The following is a 16,251-nucleotide window of genomic DNA, read 5'->3' as shown; positions in this document are numbered from 1 at the left end:
GAAGCAGGCTCCCCGCTGAGCAGAGAGCTGGACATGGGGCTTGATCCCAGGACTCTGAGATCATGACCTGAGCCAAAGGCAGAGACTTAACCCAGTGAACCACCCAGGTGCCCCTAGACTGCTTTTTAAAAGAATTTTTTTAAGATTTAATTTTTAAGTAATCTCTACACCCAACCTTGGCTCAAACCCGCAACCCTGAGATCAAGAGTCAAAGCATCATGGACTGAGGCTGCCAGGCACCCCTGATTCCTTTTAACTCAAAATAATGTTTATGCCACAGTGACCCACCTTGGGCCCCCCTCCCCTTGGCCCCTACAAAGTCATAAAGAGATTAGTTAAAACTATAGGGTGCATGGTGTGGTAAGAGGTAAGCCAAGACAGATATTTGGGGAACTCTCTTGGATGTAAAGAACAGATCAAAGGAGAAAAGCTTGAAAAATGATCGAAATCGGAAATATTTATAGAGATAAGTAGACACTCAGAGAGTCACAGAGGCTGATAAAAACAGGGAAGTGTTTCCTGTCCTTATTTTCTCATTCTTAAAAGTTCAGATCCGGAGGACCCTGCATTAGATCCCACTCTATTCCAAACCCCAAGCTTCTAGTCTGACTGCCTGCAGAAAGCAATGTACTTTATGAAAATTCACAATATTCTAAAAATACATCAGCCGGGCTGCAGTGCCACAATTAGTGGATCTGCTGTCCCAGGAAACCCTCATCACCATTTTGCTTAGATCAGAGAGCGGATTAACTTTGATGTCTGTCTGAACCCCATGTGAGCCACCACTGGTGGTCTGCTCCCTGCAAGCATTCAATCTTCACATCCAAGGGAAGAAGGAGAAATGTGCCAGATAGGAGTCTGAACCAATTTTTTTTTTCTCAGTGATTGAGATGGAAATATGCACCCTAGGTCTCCTGACATATTTGACTTGCATCCTGTCTCCTTCTATCCCTTGAGCTCTCTCCCCCTTTGCGCAAAGATCTCTCCCCCACCAATCCAAATTTCCTTTGGCTTTGGCAAACATTAGCATAGCTATGCAGTCCCTGGCCCCTTGTCTATGTCACACGTTGGAGGTGACTGTGGGACTTTCTGCATCTATGAGGTCTTCTGTTGGTATGCAACCAAAATAGACTCTGACGAACTAAAATCCAAAAAGAGTTTACTGGAAGTATATGGGTGGCCAGCAAAATATAATGAACCACGGAAAATCCAACTGCAAGGGGGGGATAAAAGAATCTCTAGGATAACAGGCAAGTGGAAGATAAGCAATTATCTCATCAGGACATTAGCAATGGAAGAAATCCACTGCAACAGTACTGTCTGTCTGTCCCAGTGTCACCAAACTCCCAATTCTTATTTCTGGGAGAAAAGAAACAGTTGGACCAGGTTGGAATTGGACCTGCACTCAGACAATATGAACTCACTGACTTTGCAAGGCAGAGTACACTGGTGATAATCATAGGTCTCGGGAGCCAGCCAGACTGGATTCGAATCCTGGCTCAGCCCGTTTAGTAGCTATTGAGCTAGTCATTCTTGCTATGCCCCCAGCTCCTCCCTATGCAAATGCAGAATCAGGAGCTATTATTAGGGGAGGTTGAGGGACCAAAAAGCAATTACTATCCACTGCCGCATCTTATCCCTCTGCCACACGAGAGATGCCATGAGGACAACAGACTCTCTTGTTAATTCACTGCTGGCTGCAGTCACCAGCATTTGAAATGTGCCTGGCACATGGTGCTTGGCTCAGTAAACCTTTGTCAAATACACAAATGCTGATGTTTCCTTTTCGTGTTCCCAATCAACTAGTGCAATGCTTTGCTGGAGTTGGCACACAATAAGTATTTGCTGATTGAATCTGTGAGTCAGTGGGATCCTCAGAAATGAGGAGAACATGGGGACCAAAGAGATGAACCTAGATTTGGTAGGACTCAGTGGCAAGCAAGTGCTCGGTAACTAATTATTGGTGTGATGATGCAAATAAGGTGATTATTGTATCTGTATAGATTGTGGCCTGGCCACCGGTCAGACTTAACCCTTTAGATTCACATGAAGGGACAGAGAAGCCACCAGATTACTTGCCACTTGGAGAGGGGGGTGGTTCTTTTGTCCCACATGAGTCCGTGTCTGCCTTGGAGGCACTGCTGATGGCTCATGAGGACATCCTGGCTTTCAGGATGTGGGTAGGGTTCATCCAGCCATCCTGGAGAGCTTGTTCATGGAGACAGCCTAGTCTCAGGGAGGAGGAGCCAGTCAGATTAGGAATCAAGAAAACCAAAGCCTGGTCCTGGCTCAGCTAATGGTGTGTGACCCTAAGAAAGGTAGCTGGATCTCAGTGACCTGCTCTATAAAATAGGGTAATCCTTGACTTGCAGCTCAAAGAATTGTTAAAGCAAATGGAATCATACTCATGGTAACTTCCTCTGGAACACCTACTGTTAAAAAACAAACAGAAAAAAACAACTAAACTGGCTTCAGTGAAGAGGGAACCTCATTGGTTCATGTTACTGAGGAAGTCCAAAGGTGAATCCCTTTCAGGTACAGCTGCCTCCAGGAGCTCAAATGTAATGTCAGCAACTGATTCTCTCTACTCCCCTAGCTTTCCTTCAGCCGTACTGTCCTCATTCCTAGTCTCTAAATGGTGGTGCCCAGGGATTCCAGCATCCAGTCCTGTCAAATCCTCAATCAGATTTCCAGCAGCTGGAAAACACTATGACTGGCTCAACGTGAGTCATGTAGCCAGGAGGATGCAGCGATACTGGGTGATCAGGCCTGGGCCCTGTCCTGACTGATCCTCATGGTGTGGGAGCTTGGTCAGGCTTGGTTATATACTTAACTCTCAGAGCTGGAAAAAAAAAAAAAATCAGCGGGGTGCAGGGGGCACCGAGGAGAAGCCCAGTTTCACGGACTAAGATGGGAGAGGAGGCGTTTGCCAAAAGATATTCCGGGGCGATTAACAGAAAGGTAAGTGGAGGCTGAGCTGCTAAAATGACAAAGGCACACTACACCGGGGGTTTTATATCACATGACAGAAAGCATGCATCCCAGCTCCCCTCTCTGCAGGGAAGTCCTCTGTTTTCCCCCTAACAAGCTCCTGCTAGCTTCGGAGCAGCTCCCACCTCACCCTATAGTTATCTGTCTTCCTCCACTGAACTTCTGCAGCCCGCATGACCCTATCACTCATTGGCAACAAGCTGCGCCGGGTCATTAGTTATCTTTTTATGTAGATGTCCTGTCTCTTCATCCACGTGGCAGGATCCCAGAGAGCAAGGGTCACATCTTACTCATCTTGGTATCCCTTGTCGCACTTTGTCTGGTGTTTGGGGCATGGCAGTTAGTCCATAAATCTGCTGACAGATCGAACACCTGATTTATATGCTTCTGGAACCACAGAATTACACAGTAGCTTGACTCAACTACAAAGCTACAGAGAGAGAGGAAACCTGTGCTCTCCACACCGTTTCAGAAAGATCGTAGATCTTTTCCAGACTCACTAATACTGCTGGGGTCAGGATGAATGTCGGCTTGCTCCCCAGCCTCCAGCTGCTGGTAGCATTCTTATCTATAAAAGATTGAGTGAAGGCCCAAGGAACCTTACTCTCAGCTGCTCAATACCTCTGGATAGCTCATATGCTCCCACAGCCCACCCGGAAGGATGGAGAATGAGAATCATAGGAAGGGGAACAGGATGTTTATCTTCAGTGGCATTAAGGCAAAACCCTAAGATCCCATCAATTGCACTGGCCACTGGCTCTCTGAGTTGCACTGACCGTATTTATCCCTACCTCATTGGTAACCCAGACATTCAGCAAGAGGGAACGGCGAGAGAGAAGGGGGATAGAAAAACGGAGTCAGAGCAAATCTCCCTGTAGTTTAGACGTTGAAACAACACTGCTCTCCTGCTACTGTTGGTCCAGAAGTCCCTGTGGCTCCGTTTAGAAGCCCCCTGCAGGCCGTCCTGGGACAGGCGAGTCGCCCCTTCGTCTCTCATCTCTTCCAACAGTCCTCAAGGAGACCCAATGACTTGTGCAAAGCCGCGCGGCCAAGCCGGGGTTCCCTGATCTGTAAAATGGGCCAACTGATATTTTGAGGTTTAAATCAGCGAGTCACAGAGAACACGCAGCTTGAGGTAGGAAGGCACTAAAATCAAATGGTAGGGTTGGGGTAGAATGAGGAAGCCTGGTTGATAAAGGAGTGGGTGATAAAAGAGGTCAGGAGAATGGTGCACTTAGGGGGAACGGGGCTGCGGGCTGCGCAGGGGTCAGAAGAGGACCCGTAGGATCCAGCGAAGCAAGAGCCCCATTCACCACGACGCGGGCGCTGCGCAGGCGTAACCTCCAACGAGGCAGCGCTGGGGAAGCGGTGAGGGGCAGCGACGCCCCGCGCCTGCTCCCGCCCGGCTCCGCCCACCCATAGCCACGCCCCCGGCCCCACCCTTGCACGATTTCGCCCCGCCCTCCCCGTAGCCCCACCTCCAAGGCCCGGAAGCGAAAGCAGCTCCGCCTCTTCCGGGTGGGGTCAGGGCCCGGCGGCGCGAAGGGCAGCGACTCGTGTGCGGGTTTCTCAGAGGGTCGGGGCAACCCCTTACCGGGCACTATGTCCCGGAACCTGCGCACCGTGCTCATCTTCGGCGGCTTCATCTCCCTGATCGGCGCCGCCTTCTACCCTATCTACTTCCGGCCCCTCATGCGGCTGGAGGAGTACCGTGAGTGACCTGTGACCCCGCGCGGTGGCCTGGTCTCAGTAACACCCCTCCCCTCCGACCCACACCTGCTCGTGGGGCCGTGGGAGGAGCTTGGCTCGGGAGTCAGGCAGTCCCGGGTTCGAGTCCTGCTGTGTGCGGCTTTGGGACCGTGGACAAGTGTGACTCAGTCTCTCGTACTCTCAGCATCCGCATCTGTAAATTGCTGTTTGTAATCAGTAAAATAAGACCGTTCAGTCCCCATTGAGACTCCCAGGTGGTAACGAAAGCAGTCGGCACATAGTAAGTTGACACTAAATACTAGTTCATGCTCACAGGTAACATTCGCGGAACGCTGACTGTGTCAGGTTAGGCATAACATTGGATCTATCCACAACCTCGCTTTGAGGTAGGTATTTTAATGCCCGTTTCACCGGGTGGAAAACTGAGGCCCACGGTCACAGAGCTAGTAAGTTGGAAGGCGAATATTCCAGCCCTGCCCCGTGTCTGCAGGGCGGCCCCCACACTCGGAAGCCGGGAATGGTGGTATTGGAGGGAGGCAGATGGAGCCCTAATCTTCCTGAGCCTGAAGGTGTTTTTATTGCGCTCCATTTCCACTCCCAGAGACAGCTTGAAGGGGAAATGTTTCAGACCTAAACTGGTATCCTGGGTTTTTGAGTTTTCCTCAGGTCTTTTTTCAGATTCTTCTGTCTTCCTTCACTTTAAACGGGTTGCTCACATGACAGTGGTGAATATCCTGGGAGTAATTTTCCTCCTTAATCATTGAGGTTCTATCATTCTTAAAAGCCAAACTCTCCTTCCTGGAGACCTATACCTCAGCAAGGATTAGCACTTTGATACATCTGAAACCATCTGTCAGAGAGAAAATATTAGGCATTAGAGGCTCATTTTGTTCTCCAGGAAACCTGAATCATCTTGAAGATGGAAGAGGGCCAGCCCTGCCCCCTGGAGAATATTAGCAGAGGCTGAAAGCCTGGCGATTTGAAGGCAAAAGCTCTGTGTAAACGCTCTGCCTGTTACAAATGCTACAACATTTGGTTTCTGGAGGCAGAGCCTTTTAAGTACACACTCCCATTTCCTGGTAGCTTCTTTCATCACCCAGCATTGAAATGGCCCTGCGCATTCTGCCTTCCAGCCGATGTCCAGGCACCACATGTGGGGTAGACAGAGGGTGGGGTGAAGCCCCACATAATCTGGTTCCATCATCCTGCCTGGATCCATGCCCCAGGCTGTCTTCTTAAGGCATCTAGAATTGAACTTGGGACAAGGGGCTATGCTTTGGGTCCCGCTGGGGAAAATTTCCATTATGAAGACTAAAGCGGTGGCTCTCTGCTGGGGACGATTTTGTCCCCCAGGGCATGTTTGGTTCCATCTGGAGACATTTTTTCTCATCACAACTGAGGGTGGAGTGGGGTGGTGTGAGAGTGCTACTGGCATCTAGTGGATAGAGGCCAGGGATGCTGCAGTGCACAGGACAGTCCCCACAACAGAATCACCCCGCCCAGGATGTGCATGGGCTGACATGCTCGTCCATCCAATGGTGAAGGTGTGGACTTGTGCCATGCACCCCAAGCACTTTATATATATTAACCCGCGTAGTTTTCACAACCATCTTTGTAGCTGCTGTGTGGTTATTACCCCCATTTTATATGTGGACAGACTGAGGTATGGAACAGTTAAGTGACTGTACAAGGACCCACAGCCAATGAGTCAGATCTGGGATTTCAACCAGTGTGCTCAGTCACTTCTTCATCCAACAATGGAGTTTATAGGGCTCAATTTATAAGTTTGGGGGTATATTAAATGAGATAATAGGTATAGAAACACCCAGTATGGCTTATATTAGGCATCCCACAAAAATGTTTTAAAAATAGGGAGCCATAAGACAGGGATGTGAGACAACGAGATGTAAGCAGGGCTGTCGGACCTGGCAGTAAACGGGTCCTGGCAGGTGAGGTATTGGTGACCAGGCCATGGATGAAGCTGCAGTTCGTTTCAGTGCTTGAACCAGTATCTATGTAGCTTCTTTTGCATTTTTTATAACTCGGATTTTAGCAATGACTGTATACCTGGTACTGTGTTAGGTGCCAGGTGTACCTAACCAGACAAGATGGTAAGAGCATTCGGTCCATCTCACTGTCCCCACTGTCATCCGACCCACTTCCCTCACTCGCTCCTTGGACTCTGAGCTGGTCTCCCTGCGTCTGCCAGGCCCCAGCTACTAACTTATTCTCTACTCAGTGGCCACAGTAGTCTTTTTGGTTGTTCTTTTGTTGCTGATTTCTACCTTATTTGCATTTCTACCTTATGTGCATTTGATATTGGTCAGGATTTGCTTTGTGGCTTAGTACAGGTGAGTTTTGGAAATGTTCCTTCTGTGCTTGCAGTGAGTATTTGTCATCGTTGGGTACAGAGTTCTGCATATGTTGATTCCAGACCAAACTTCTTAATTCTGTTACTTAGGTATATTTAGGCCATATTATTAGGTGCACACAATAGAGAATATTCTGGAGATTTTTTTTTTTTTTACAATTATCATTATATGAAGGGTCCCCTTTGTCCCTGCTATTCCTCCCCAGTTCTATTTTATCAATATTAGAGTTACCATCATTGTTTTGGTTAGTATTTTCCTCTTATTAGTTAGTATTTATCCTCTTAGATTTGGCGCCTGTCTTTATTTGTTTATTTATTTAAAGATTTATTTATTTGAGAGAGAGTGAGAAAGAGCGGGGGAGAGACAGAGGGAGAAGGAGGCAAGCAGACTTCCCACAGAATGGGGCCCAATACGGGACTGTATCTCACAACCTTCAGATCATGACCTGAGTCGAAACGAACAGTCAGACACAGCTGACTGAGCCACCCAGGGGCCCCTTGGCACCTGTCTTCAAATCTCATAACCAACCTAAACTGGATTTTTTTAACCCAGTCTGATAATTTCTCCTAACTGTTGGATTGAGTTCATTTTCATATGTGTTTTCTGATATATTTATTTGCCCCATCTTACCTTGTGTTTTCTGTTTGTCTATTTCTATAGCTTTTTTTTATCTTTTTCTGCAACTTCAAGCTTTTTCTCCTCTATTCTTTTGAAAGTTCTACATTGTATTTTTATTCTTCCCTGATTACTGTTTCAAGTTAGTCAGTATCTTTATCCTCCTAGGAAATATACAAAGACCTGGGGAGAACCCCTTGGTCCTCATACCACATGTGCCACTGAGTGTTTATTCCTCCCGGGTCACCTAGTACCGGCAGGGTTTGTGCACTCACTGATGGTTTCTCTTTGCCTGCATTCTTTACTCACCAGGCTCTACATCTCACTCTGTTCCACCGTCTGTTTTCTTCATTCTGAGATGCATCTGATAATATTTCTTTCAGGAGCGTTTGTCACTGGCAAAAGTCATCCTTGTTTGTCAGAAAAATGTCTAGAACCTCCAGTTTTCCCCACGGCTGTTGAGAAAGTCTGTTGTCATGCCATTTATTCTTTGAATTTGATCCTCTTGCTTGCTTGATTAAAATTCTTCCACAGCCCTCTGCTGTCCCCAGCGTCTAACCCGTGGAGGCTTATGGAAGTATTTTAATCGGGAGAGTGAGACGATCAGATCCACTCTCACTTGGAGTCAACAAGATTTCCAAATAGAGGAGGGTTGTACTTGCTATGGTCACAGGAGAGTTGGCAGAGGTGACTGTAGCCCAAACCAGTGGTGATTATAGGACTGGGGAGAAGTACTGAATTGCAGAGTTATATTTAAAAAGTAAAGTCCACAGGGGAAGGGAGGAGACGAAGGAGAATGACAGTTTCCAGGCTCCAGCAGTAGAGTAGATGATGGCACTGGTCACTAACTAAGAAACACAAGAAGGAATTGGTTTTGGGAGTGAGGAGGATGAGCTGGTTCAGAGGAAAGAGAGCCATCGAAGGAGATGGATGGAGGAGGAGCAGCCAGGGCAAGAGGATTAGAACCAGAAGAAGCTGCAGTCACAAGCCCCATGAAAACAACTCTTGATGAAGAGGGTTATGGTCAACAGGATTGGGCTTCTTGGAGACAGATAAGAAATATTCAGTAGATTTATGAAAAAGAAGGTGAAGGTCAAAGTTAGCTTGTTACGAATACATTCAGTGGTTTGGTGGTGGGCAGAGAGCAGGCTGCTCTGCGCAGTTAGCTACTTAAAGATGTTTGTATGGAGAGGAGAATGATAAGAGTGTATTTGCAGCAGGTCAGAGGGCCTAGGGAGAGTTGTGTTTTAGGGAGACACGGGGCAGCCAAGAAGGCTGAACAAAGAAGGATGAAGATAATCCATAGAGTGACGGGTGGTAGGGGATCTTGAGATCAGGAGGTAGAAAGTCTTGGATTGAAGGCAGGACACCTCTTCCACCAGCTCAGGAGGAAGGGCAGGTACAGATGCAGCTAAATAAGGTTTGATGTTGGGAATTTGTGGGCACTTCTGCGTGATAACTTCCATTCTCATAACACAGGAAGCTTGGTCATCTGTGAGTGTGAGAGGCCCAAGAGAGGCCTCTTGGAAGGAAGACAGTGTTCTCTTCTTGAAACACCCTGAGCTGCTTTGACGACCCCCACTGCCAGTCATCTTGCCTTTTGCTCTTTTGCTCCTGCCTTTCAGCCACTTCTTAGCCTCTCTTGTTGGGTCTTCCTCTCCCAACTATCCTTCATACATTTGTATTCCCCAGGACTCTGGGCAGACCAAGGAGAAGGCCACAGTTCTTGGAAGTGCAGGACAAGGTAGGCCAGACATCCGGTCCTGGAGAAGTAGGGCCTGTGGCTGGCAAGGGAGGAACCCACGTTCCCATGTTGGGCCTGAGGGTCAGGTCAGCACCGACCCTTTACCAGAGCCAGTCTGACTAATGCTGGTGAGCCAGGACCCAGGCCATGGGGCGGACATCTTGAGGCAACAGGGAAGTAGGGGAAGGCTGCTTAGATAATATGAAATGAGGGCGATCTTCTATGCCTTAAAAGCAGGCAAGCTGCTCTGACAAGACTGCCTTACTAGATTTCATGTTGACATTCAGTGTGATCTTCAGCTCTTGCACTAACTCAGCCAGACTTTCCTAAGTGTTACAGGGATGACAAGGTCAGTTCTGCACGTGACACTTGAGTCCAAAATGAGCCCTGGGGAGACCGTGTTGGCACTGGTGGTCAGCAAGCCTAAACCGGAAGTATGGGGACAGTTCTGCTGTGCTCCTGGAAGGAATCCCAGGTGATGATTTTTAGCTTTCATCCTGCTGGCATGGCATGGCTTGTTGGAAGAGCCCCCATTTCAGGGAGAGTACAGCTGCTGTAGCTCAGAGCCTAATCTGGCTTTGTGTCCTAGAACTAGACTGTGATCCTGAATATGGCCTTTTAAAAATAACATGTATTTTATACCAGCCTGTGAGATGAGACAGAATAGGATCGCTTTCGGTGATCCTGTTCATTTTTAACTTTAAGTAGATGCACAGAAATATAAAATCTTGAGTTTTGCCAGAAAACCCATGCTCCTTCAATCCCCTCACTTAGGTGACTTGTCCAAAGTCACTGAGCACATTAACTGCTGGGTGGACACTAGAGCCTGACTCCGCAGCCTTGTCTGTTGCTTAATGATGCCCCGTTTCTCATGCCTTGAAGACAGCAGAGTGTGTACTAGCAGAGGGAAAGCTGCACGGGATCTCAGGATTGCCGTGAGGGGACCTCAGTCCTTCTCCCACAGGGTCGCCTTACTGCTGCACCTTCTGCCCCAGCTGGAAGTCTGTTGTCAGGAGTCGGAACAGGGTTGTGAGAAATCGCTTGACCTGGGAATACTTCTTACCTCGGAAGGGCATTTTCCCTATGCCATGCCAGGCGCTGGAATATGCTTTTTATTTCTTTCACTGGGGAGTCCAGGGTAGTAGTACAGGGACAGACTAAAGTCTTATTTTCTAACCGGCATTACAGAGCTCTCTGGATTCAACCAGACTCTCTGATGAGGAAGCCAAAGTGTTTCTAGTGTTGGGAGGAGTGCCTCCATTGGCCCTTTGGCCCCCCTCAGCCACTGGTTCACACTTGCCACCATGGCTCTTGGGTCCCTTCTGCTGCTGGTCCTAGTTGACCCCATCCGTAGGCAGACAGAGGACATGTCGAGATAATAGCAGCAGAATGGGAACACTGAAAAAGTAATTTTTAATTTTTTTATTTACTGTTTAAAAATAGGTCCTTTGAAGTAGTCAAAGTTACGTGAAGTACGAGAGGTAATCACAGAATAGTCACAAGGAAGTGTAAGGACTTCCTAAAAACTTGTTTTGCAGTTGTGTATTTCAGTTATTAAAAAAAAAAAAAATCCAAACCAACAGAAAAAGACCTAAGAATAGTACGATAAATCCTTGCTTATTTGTCACCTAGATTTATCAACGCACATTTTGACGCATTTGCTTCCCCCAAAATGCTGTGTTACAGATTTGTACATACCTGCGTACATACACATATACCTACATAATTACTTATACATATAATTATTTGTTATTTTGCTGAACCATTTGAGAGTAAGTTCAGGACTCTGTGAGCTTTCCTTCCCAAATGCTGCAGCCTGGATTTCCTAGGAACAAGGGCATTCTCTTACATAACCACAATGCAGTTAACCAAGCCAGGAAATTTAATATTGACACAATGCTATTATCTCATATATAGTCCATACTCAAATGTTGCCATTTGTCCAATTACTTCAGGTTTCAAGCTGCTTTTATTTTTAAAGAGCTGCTTTTATTTTTAACTGTCTGTGACCAAAAGGAGACGGCGGGGAGAGATCCTGAGGCCATTGTCTCACTGGGCAGGATGCCGGGGTTCTGACCTTCTGCACCTGCTTTTGGTTTCTAGATGCCGTTCCTGCACTAAAGCCTCAAGCCCTCGCACTCAGGCAGTCAGCTGTCAGCGGGCGCTGGGGAACAGTGTCTTCCTTTGCTGCGAGGTTGTGGATGTGAAAGTAACAAGTCACACAGTAGAGCTGTTAGACAGTACGGACATTTAATATCAAGATATGTTTTCATTTCCAGAGACTTCAAAATTATTAGGTGAATTATGTCACTTCAGTCGGAGAATCAGCCCGCCCACACGCATTATTAGTTTTAATAATAATAACACTTTGGCCCTCTGATTAGAGGTAACGATCCTCAATTCAAACTACAAATCACACCACTGCCTTAGCACCAGGGGGCAGAGTCGGGCTTGCTGAGACACTGGAGTGGGGCCTTTTCTAACAGGCATCAGGAAACTCCAGGCCCAGTATTGCCTGTTTGCGTCTTAATCATTTCACTCCTGATAGAAACATGCTCACTACTGAAAAGTCAGTAATTAGCTTATCCTGACTTGTTCACATAGTGAAACCTCTGACTTCAGCATTGCCCTTTTCCTGAGGTTTCTAGACACTTGCTCTTTCTTTAATGATAACAAAATAAAAACTTACTGTCAACTTCAACAAGACATACTGCTAAATCCAGAAGGACTAGTTTGTTTTCCTTTTAGCATATCCCACATTCACAAATTATAAAGTGCCTTTGTGTTATATCATGAATTTATATAAGACTGCTTTGGCTTTAGAATATTTATAAAACATTAATGGATTAAAGAGCCAGGGAATGTAGATAGGATGCTAATACCGGTTATCACTTGATAGGAACTAGTTCAGCAAATCGGTTTAAATTGGCTGTCCAAGCCAAAAAAACGGAGGTGGTTGCATAAGGACAAGGATTATAAAGAGATTATGGTCTATTTTAAATAAATCCTTAGCCTCTCTTGAACCTCATTAGCAATTAGCAAGAAAGTGTGAAGACAGGGATTCCTTTCTCTTCACTTGGTTTTCTGTTGCATTGTAAGAGGTTAGGATACAATTAGACATTCTGTCCTTGCTATCAAAAGTCAACTTCCTTTGGTGTTTGGCAGTCTGCCAGTGTCTTCCCAGTACCCGCCTCTTGGAGAATGTGTTGAATACACCGGCTGTCTGATTTTTCTTAGATCTATGGGTAGAAAGCTTTCTGGCAATTTATTATTATTTTAAAAACTCACCTCTTCCAGGGGTACCTGGCTGGCTTAGTAGGTTAAGTGTCTCATTCTTGATTTTTGGCTCAGGTCTTGGTCTCAGGGTCGTGGGATGGAGCCTCACATTGGGCTCCACACTCAGCCCAGAGTCTGTTTGTCCTTCTCCCTCTGCTTCTCACCCCACTGGCGTGTGCGCATGCTCTCTCTAAAATAAATAAATGCAATCTTTAAAAATAAAAAAAAAATTCACCTCTTCCAAAATGTTGGCAAATGGACCTTTTAGGCATGGAAAAGCGTATCTATTTTTGTTCCTGGCACCATAGATGGCAGTGTAGTCTTTCACTGGTTGGCATTTTCGAAGAGCATATCTGAGACACATCTGTACTTTGAGACCTTACTTACATGTTGACAGTACAGGAGGGCTCAATCCTATAGGAGTTTAATGTCTTAGGAAATGAGATCACCTTTTGTGTTGGAGTCATATTAGAAAATCCGACACCCGAGAGCTCCATTATCCACTCTAGATGGAAGAAGCTTTTTGGCATAGCTTGTCCTGAGGGTCTTGGTTATCACTTACCTGCTACTTTCAGAAAGGCCCAGGGAAACCATCGGGCCATTGTCTGTAATGGGCTTCATTATGCTGTGTCTTCCCTCTGTCTGTCTTAGAATTAGATATTAAGATTCACATAATCCTTATTGACCAGTGTTTTATTTGCCAAAGCAAAACTTAGCATTGATAAAACTATCAGGTAGGTCACTTAGGATTGACTTTCTGTCACATCACTGGAGAAGCGAGTTCAATGAATATTCGATTTGGCAAATCCCTGTTCCTTGTACCTTTATGCTTCTTGTAACTTTATGAGAATCCAGAGGCCAGAATAAAGGAAACAGCCTAATATTAAATAAGAGCTAAATGTGGATTTCAAGAAACAGTGTCAGCCTGATTAAGACAAAGGTCTGATTACAACATTTAATTACTATAATTTAGTAGTAAACATCTTTTGGCTCCAAGTCTTTCCCCTAAAAAGTCACCATTTGTTTGTCAAGATACTTAAAATAATAAATCTTTGTTTTCACAGACCTATGGTTTATTCTAAACCACTTAGAAAGATGTGTCAGAATGCTTGAAGCCCACAGACATAAAATGCCCAATTTCTCTTGGCCCTTGCCTGTTGGACATCTCCAAAGAGATGGGCTGAGCTGCTGTAGCTGGAACACGCTTACTAATTGGCACAGCACCTGCAATCAATTAGGGAAGCTTCAATTATCCAAACCAAAGCCACCCACCCAAAGATTAATTTTCTGCTCTATTTCCTATCAAAAACATAGCATATTTAGCTCTGGGTCTGGTCCTTCAGCGGAGCACATTTGAGACATAGAAACTACATCCTTGTTAATTGTGCTTGTTCCTTCAATTCAGCAGCCTTCTCCTCATAATATCACGCCCACCAGCTCTTTCAAAATTGTTCTTTTTCTGTTGTTTTGTTGCCTTTCCAAAATGCTGAGATCACTGAGAAAAGATGTTAGTCGAGAGCTTTTCTTTTGAAGTACGGCTTTCTTTGCTCTTATTGAAAATACCCAGTCTTTCTGCTCTGTAGGATCTGACGTCCATAACCTAAATGCTTTGAGTATTTGCATCTTGTGTATATTGTTTCTGAATTGTCTCATGTCATTGTCCCACATAAATAGAAAGATTTCCACCACCATGGCTCACCCCCCACCTTTGTAAAAGCAGTTTTTCTATTATGTTTTTCAGAGAAGGAGCAAGCCATAAATCGAGCCGGTATTATTCAAGAAAATGTGCAGCCACCAGGTAAACTTAGAAATCAAAACAGAATCGCATCTGTGCTATTGTGTGTGGGGGGGGCGGTGTTTGCCCTGGGTGGAAGAAATCTTTTGAGTGCAGAGGCTGGCGTGTGGTTGTGCCTTTCATTGCACAGAAGTTGCTATTTTATAGGAGCCACCCCAAGACTTATTTTTAACAGTTCACCCCGAAATACGGTTTGTGAGTTGGCACATTTCCTCCTGTGCATTTGATAAATGGGCATAAAAATGTGACAAGTGTGGGATTGAATATCAAGGGTGAATGGCTGTCCTGTAGATCGACAGACCAAGTACCTAGTTAAACCCTGCCCTCACGGGAATAAAGGCTGTTTACTTGAGAGCTATTTTAATTGAGGCAGGATTCTGCTTTATTCCAGAAGCTCTAAAGTTCCCTTTGTGGCTGAAATGGTTAGTTACTTTCAGATGATCCCAGTTGGGTGAGAAGGAGAGGTTTCCAATTTATCAACCAAAACTCTTGTAATCGGGGCAACTTTTTTTTTTTTAATGATTATTTATGTTTTGACTAGGCCAGATACATAGCTTCCTGTTGTGGGGCAATTTGTGAGCCATTTAAGTCTCACGGTGGCCACGGCTGCTCAGCCGTAGCATCCCAGGCTTCCGGCAGCTTGCCCGCACTGTCTCAAACTACATGGAAATTGCACAACTCAATTCTGATGTCATTTTGCTTGTTTGCAGTTGAGGGAAGTGGTAGGAAGTTTAAGAGCGAATCCTGTTTTGATTCATGTTTCTTTCTATAGGGTTAAAAGTGTGGTCTGATCCATTTGGCAGGAAATGAGAAGGCTATCACCACCTCGATTATGAAAGACATCTTCATGCTTTCCATTCTGCCGCAAGTACAATAAATTGCCTCACTGCAGAAGGATGGCTAGAGAAGAAACTCTGTGAAGCTGGAAATAAAGAGTACTGTGCACAAGGATTAATATTTCCCTTCTTAAGTATCAAAAGAACCCTGGAGCAAATCACACCATTAGGGAGGTTTTCATGATTCGATTTACTTTCTAAAAATGAAGCTCTCTCACCCAGCTGTGGTTGGAGGAGATCTACTTACTATTCAGTTTCTACTGCTTTCCCAGCCAAGCTGTGATGTGAATGCAAGCAGCCAGTAGACCTGGGAAGATCCTAGTCTGTCTTGCCATCCTTCAAATAGGAAATTTCAGTGAAAAGCCAGCGTGCTGAGCAGCCTCATGGGGCTCTTTGGAAACATTAAAGTTGATAAAACTCTGAGGACAAGGTACATTGTACCCTTTAAGAATAACAGTTCAGCTTAGCCGTCTTGTTGCCGCATGTTGGAAAATAAATAAATATGAAACAAGTTCAACCCAGTGACTGTGCATGCATAGTAGAAATCAGTGTTGAGTTAACGGAAGTGAAAATATGTATATTAAAAGGATCTATTTTTAATTCACAGTGGTGTTTTTTTTTAAATCCTATATAAACTCATTAAATCGCACTAAGAAGCACTGTTTGACTAGATTCTATTTGATAAGATATTTGACTGTGTGGTGTTTCTCAGTTTGTGTTCAAGTAAACATTTTAAAGGTAAATAGCAAATTTGTTGAGACAGATACTGGTTGCCGTGCTCTACCAGCTTTCTCACCAGCCGCTGCAGAAATGAGCGTGAGAATTCTTTCTTTCTCTCTATCTCTTTCTCTCTAGTGCTTTGTCTGGCCCCTTACTAGATTATATGCTTTTGAAGAGACACCTCTTTCGTGT

General features: G+C 45.4%; 1 protein-coding gene across 2 annotated transcripts; it reads left to right on the top strand.

Moving 5' to 3' along the window:
* The first annotated feature begins 4,482 nt into the window (after window positions 1-4,482).
* On the top strand, window positions 4,483-15,998 carry SMIM20 (small integral membrane protein 20). Of its 2 annotated transcripts, none has more exons than XM_082726747.1 (3): window positions 4,483-4,702; window positions 14,450-14,506; window positions 15,276-15,998. In XM_082726747.1, the coding sequence occupies exons 1-3, from the start codon at window positions 4,594-4,596 to the stop codon at window positions 15,311-15,313; spliced, it is 204 nt and encodes a 67-aa protein (XP_082582873.1). In that variant the 5' UTR covers window positions 4,483-4,593; the 3' UTR covers window positions 15,314-15,998. The 2 variants fall into 2 exon arrangements, with proteins under 2 accessions (XP_082582873.1, XP_082582872.1); XM_082726746.1 differs by having other exon boundaries at window positions 4,489-4,702; window positions 15,307-15,998.
* The last annotated feature ends 253 nt before the right edge of the window (window positions 15,999-16,251 follow it).

The sequence above is a fragment of the Mustela nivalis genome (assembly GCF_964662115.1).
Source record: "Mustela nivalis genome assembly, chromosome: 4".
Classification (NCBI taxonomy): domain Eukaryota; kingdom Metazoa; phylum Chordata; class Mammalia; order Carnivora; family Mustelidae; genus Mustela; species Mustela nivalis.
Note: the sequence above shows the minus strand (reverse complement) of the source record. Positions and strands in the feature narration are given on the sequence as shown.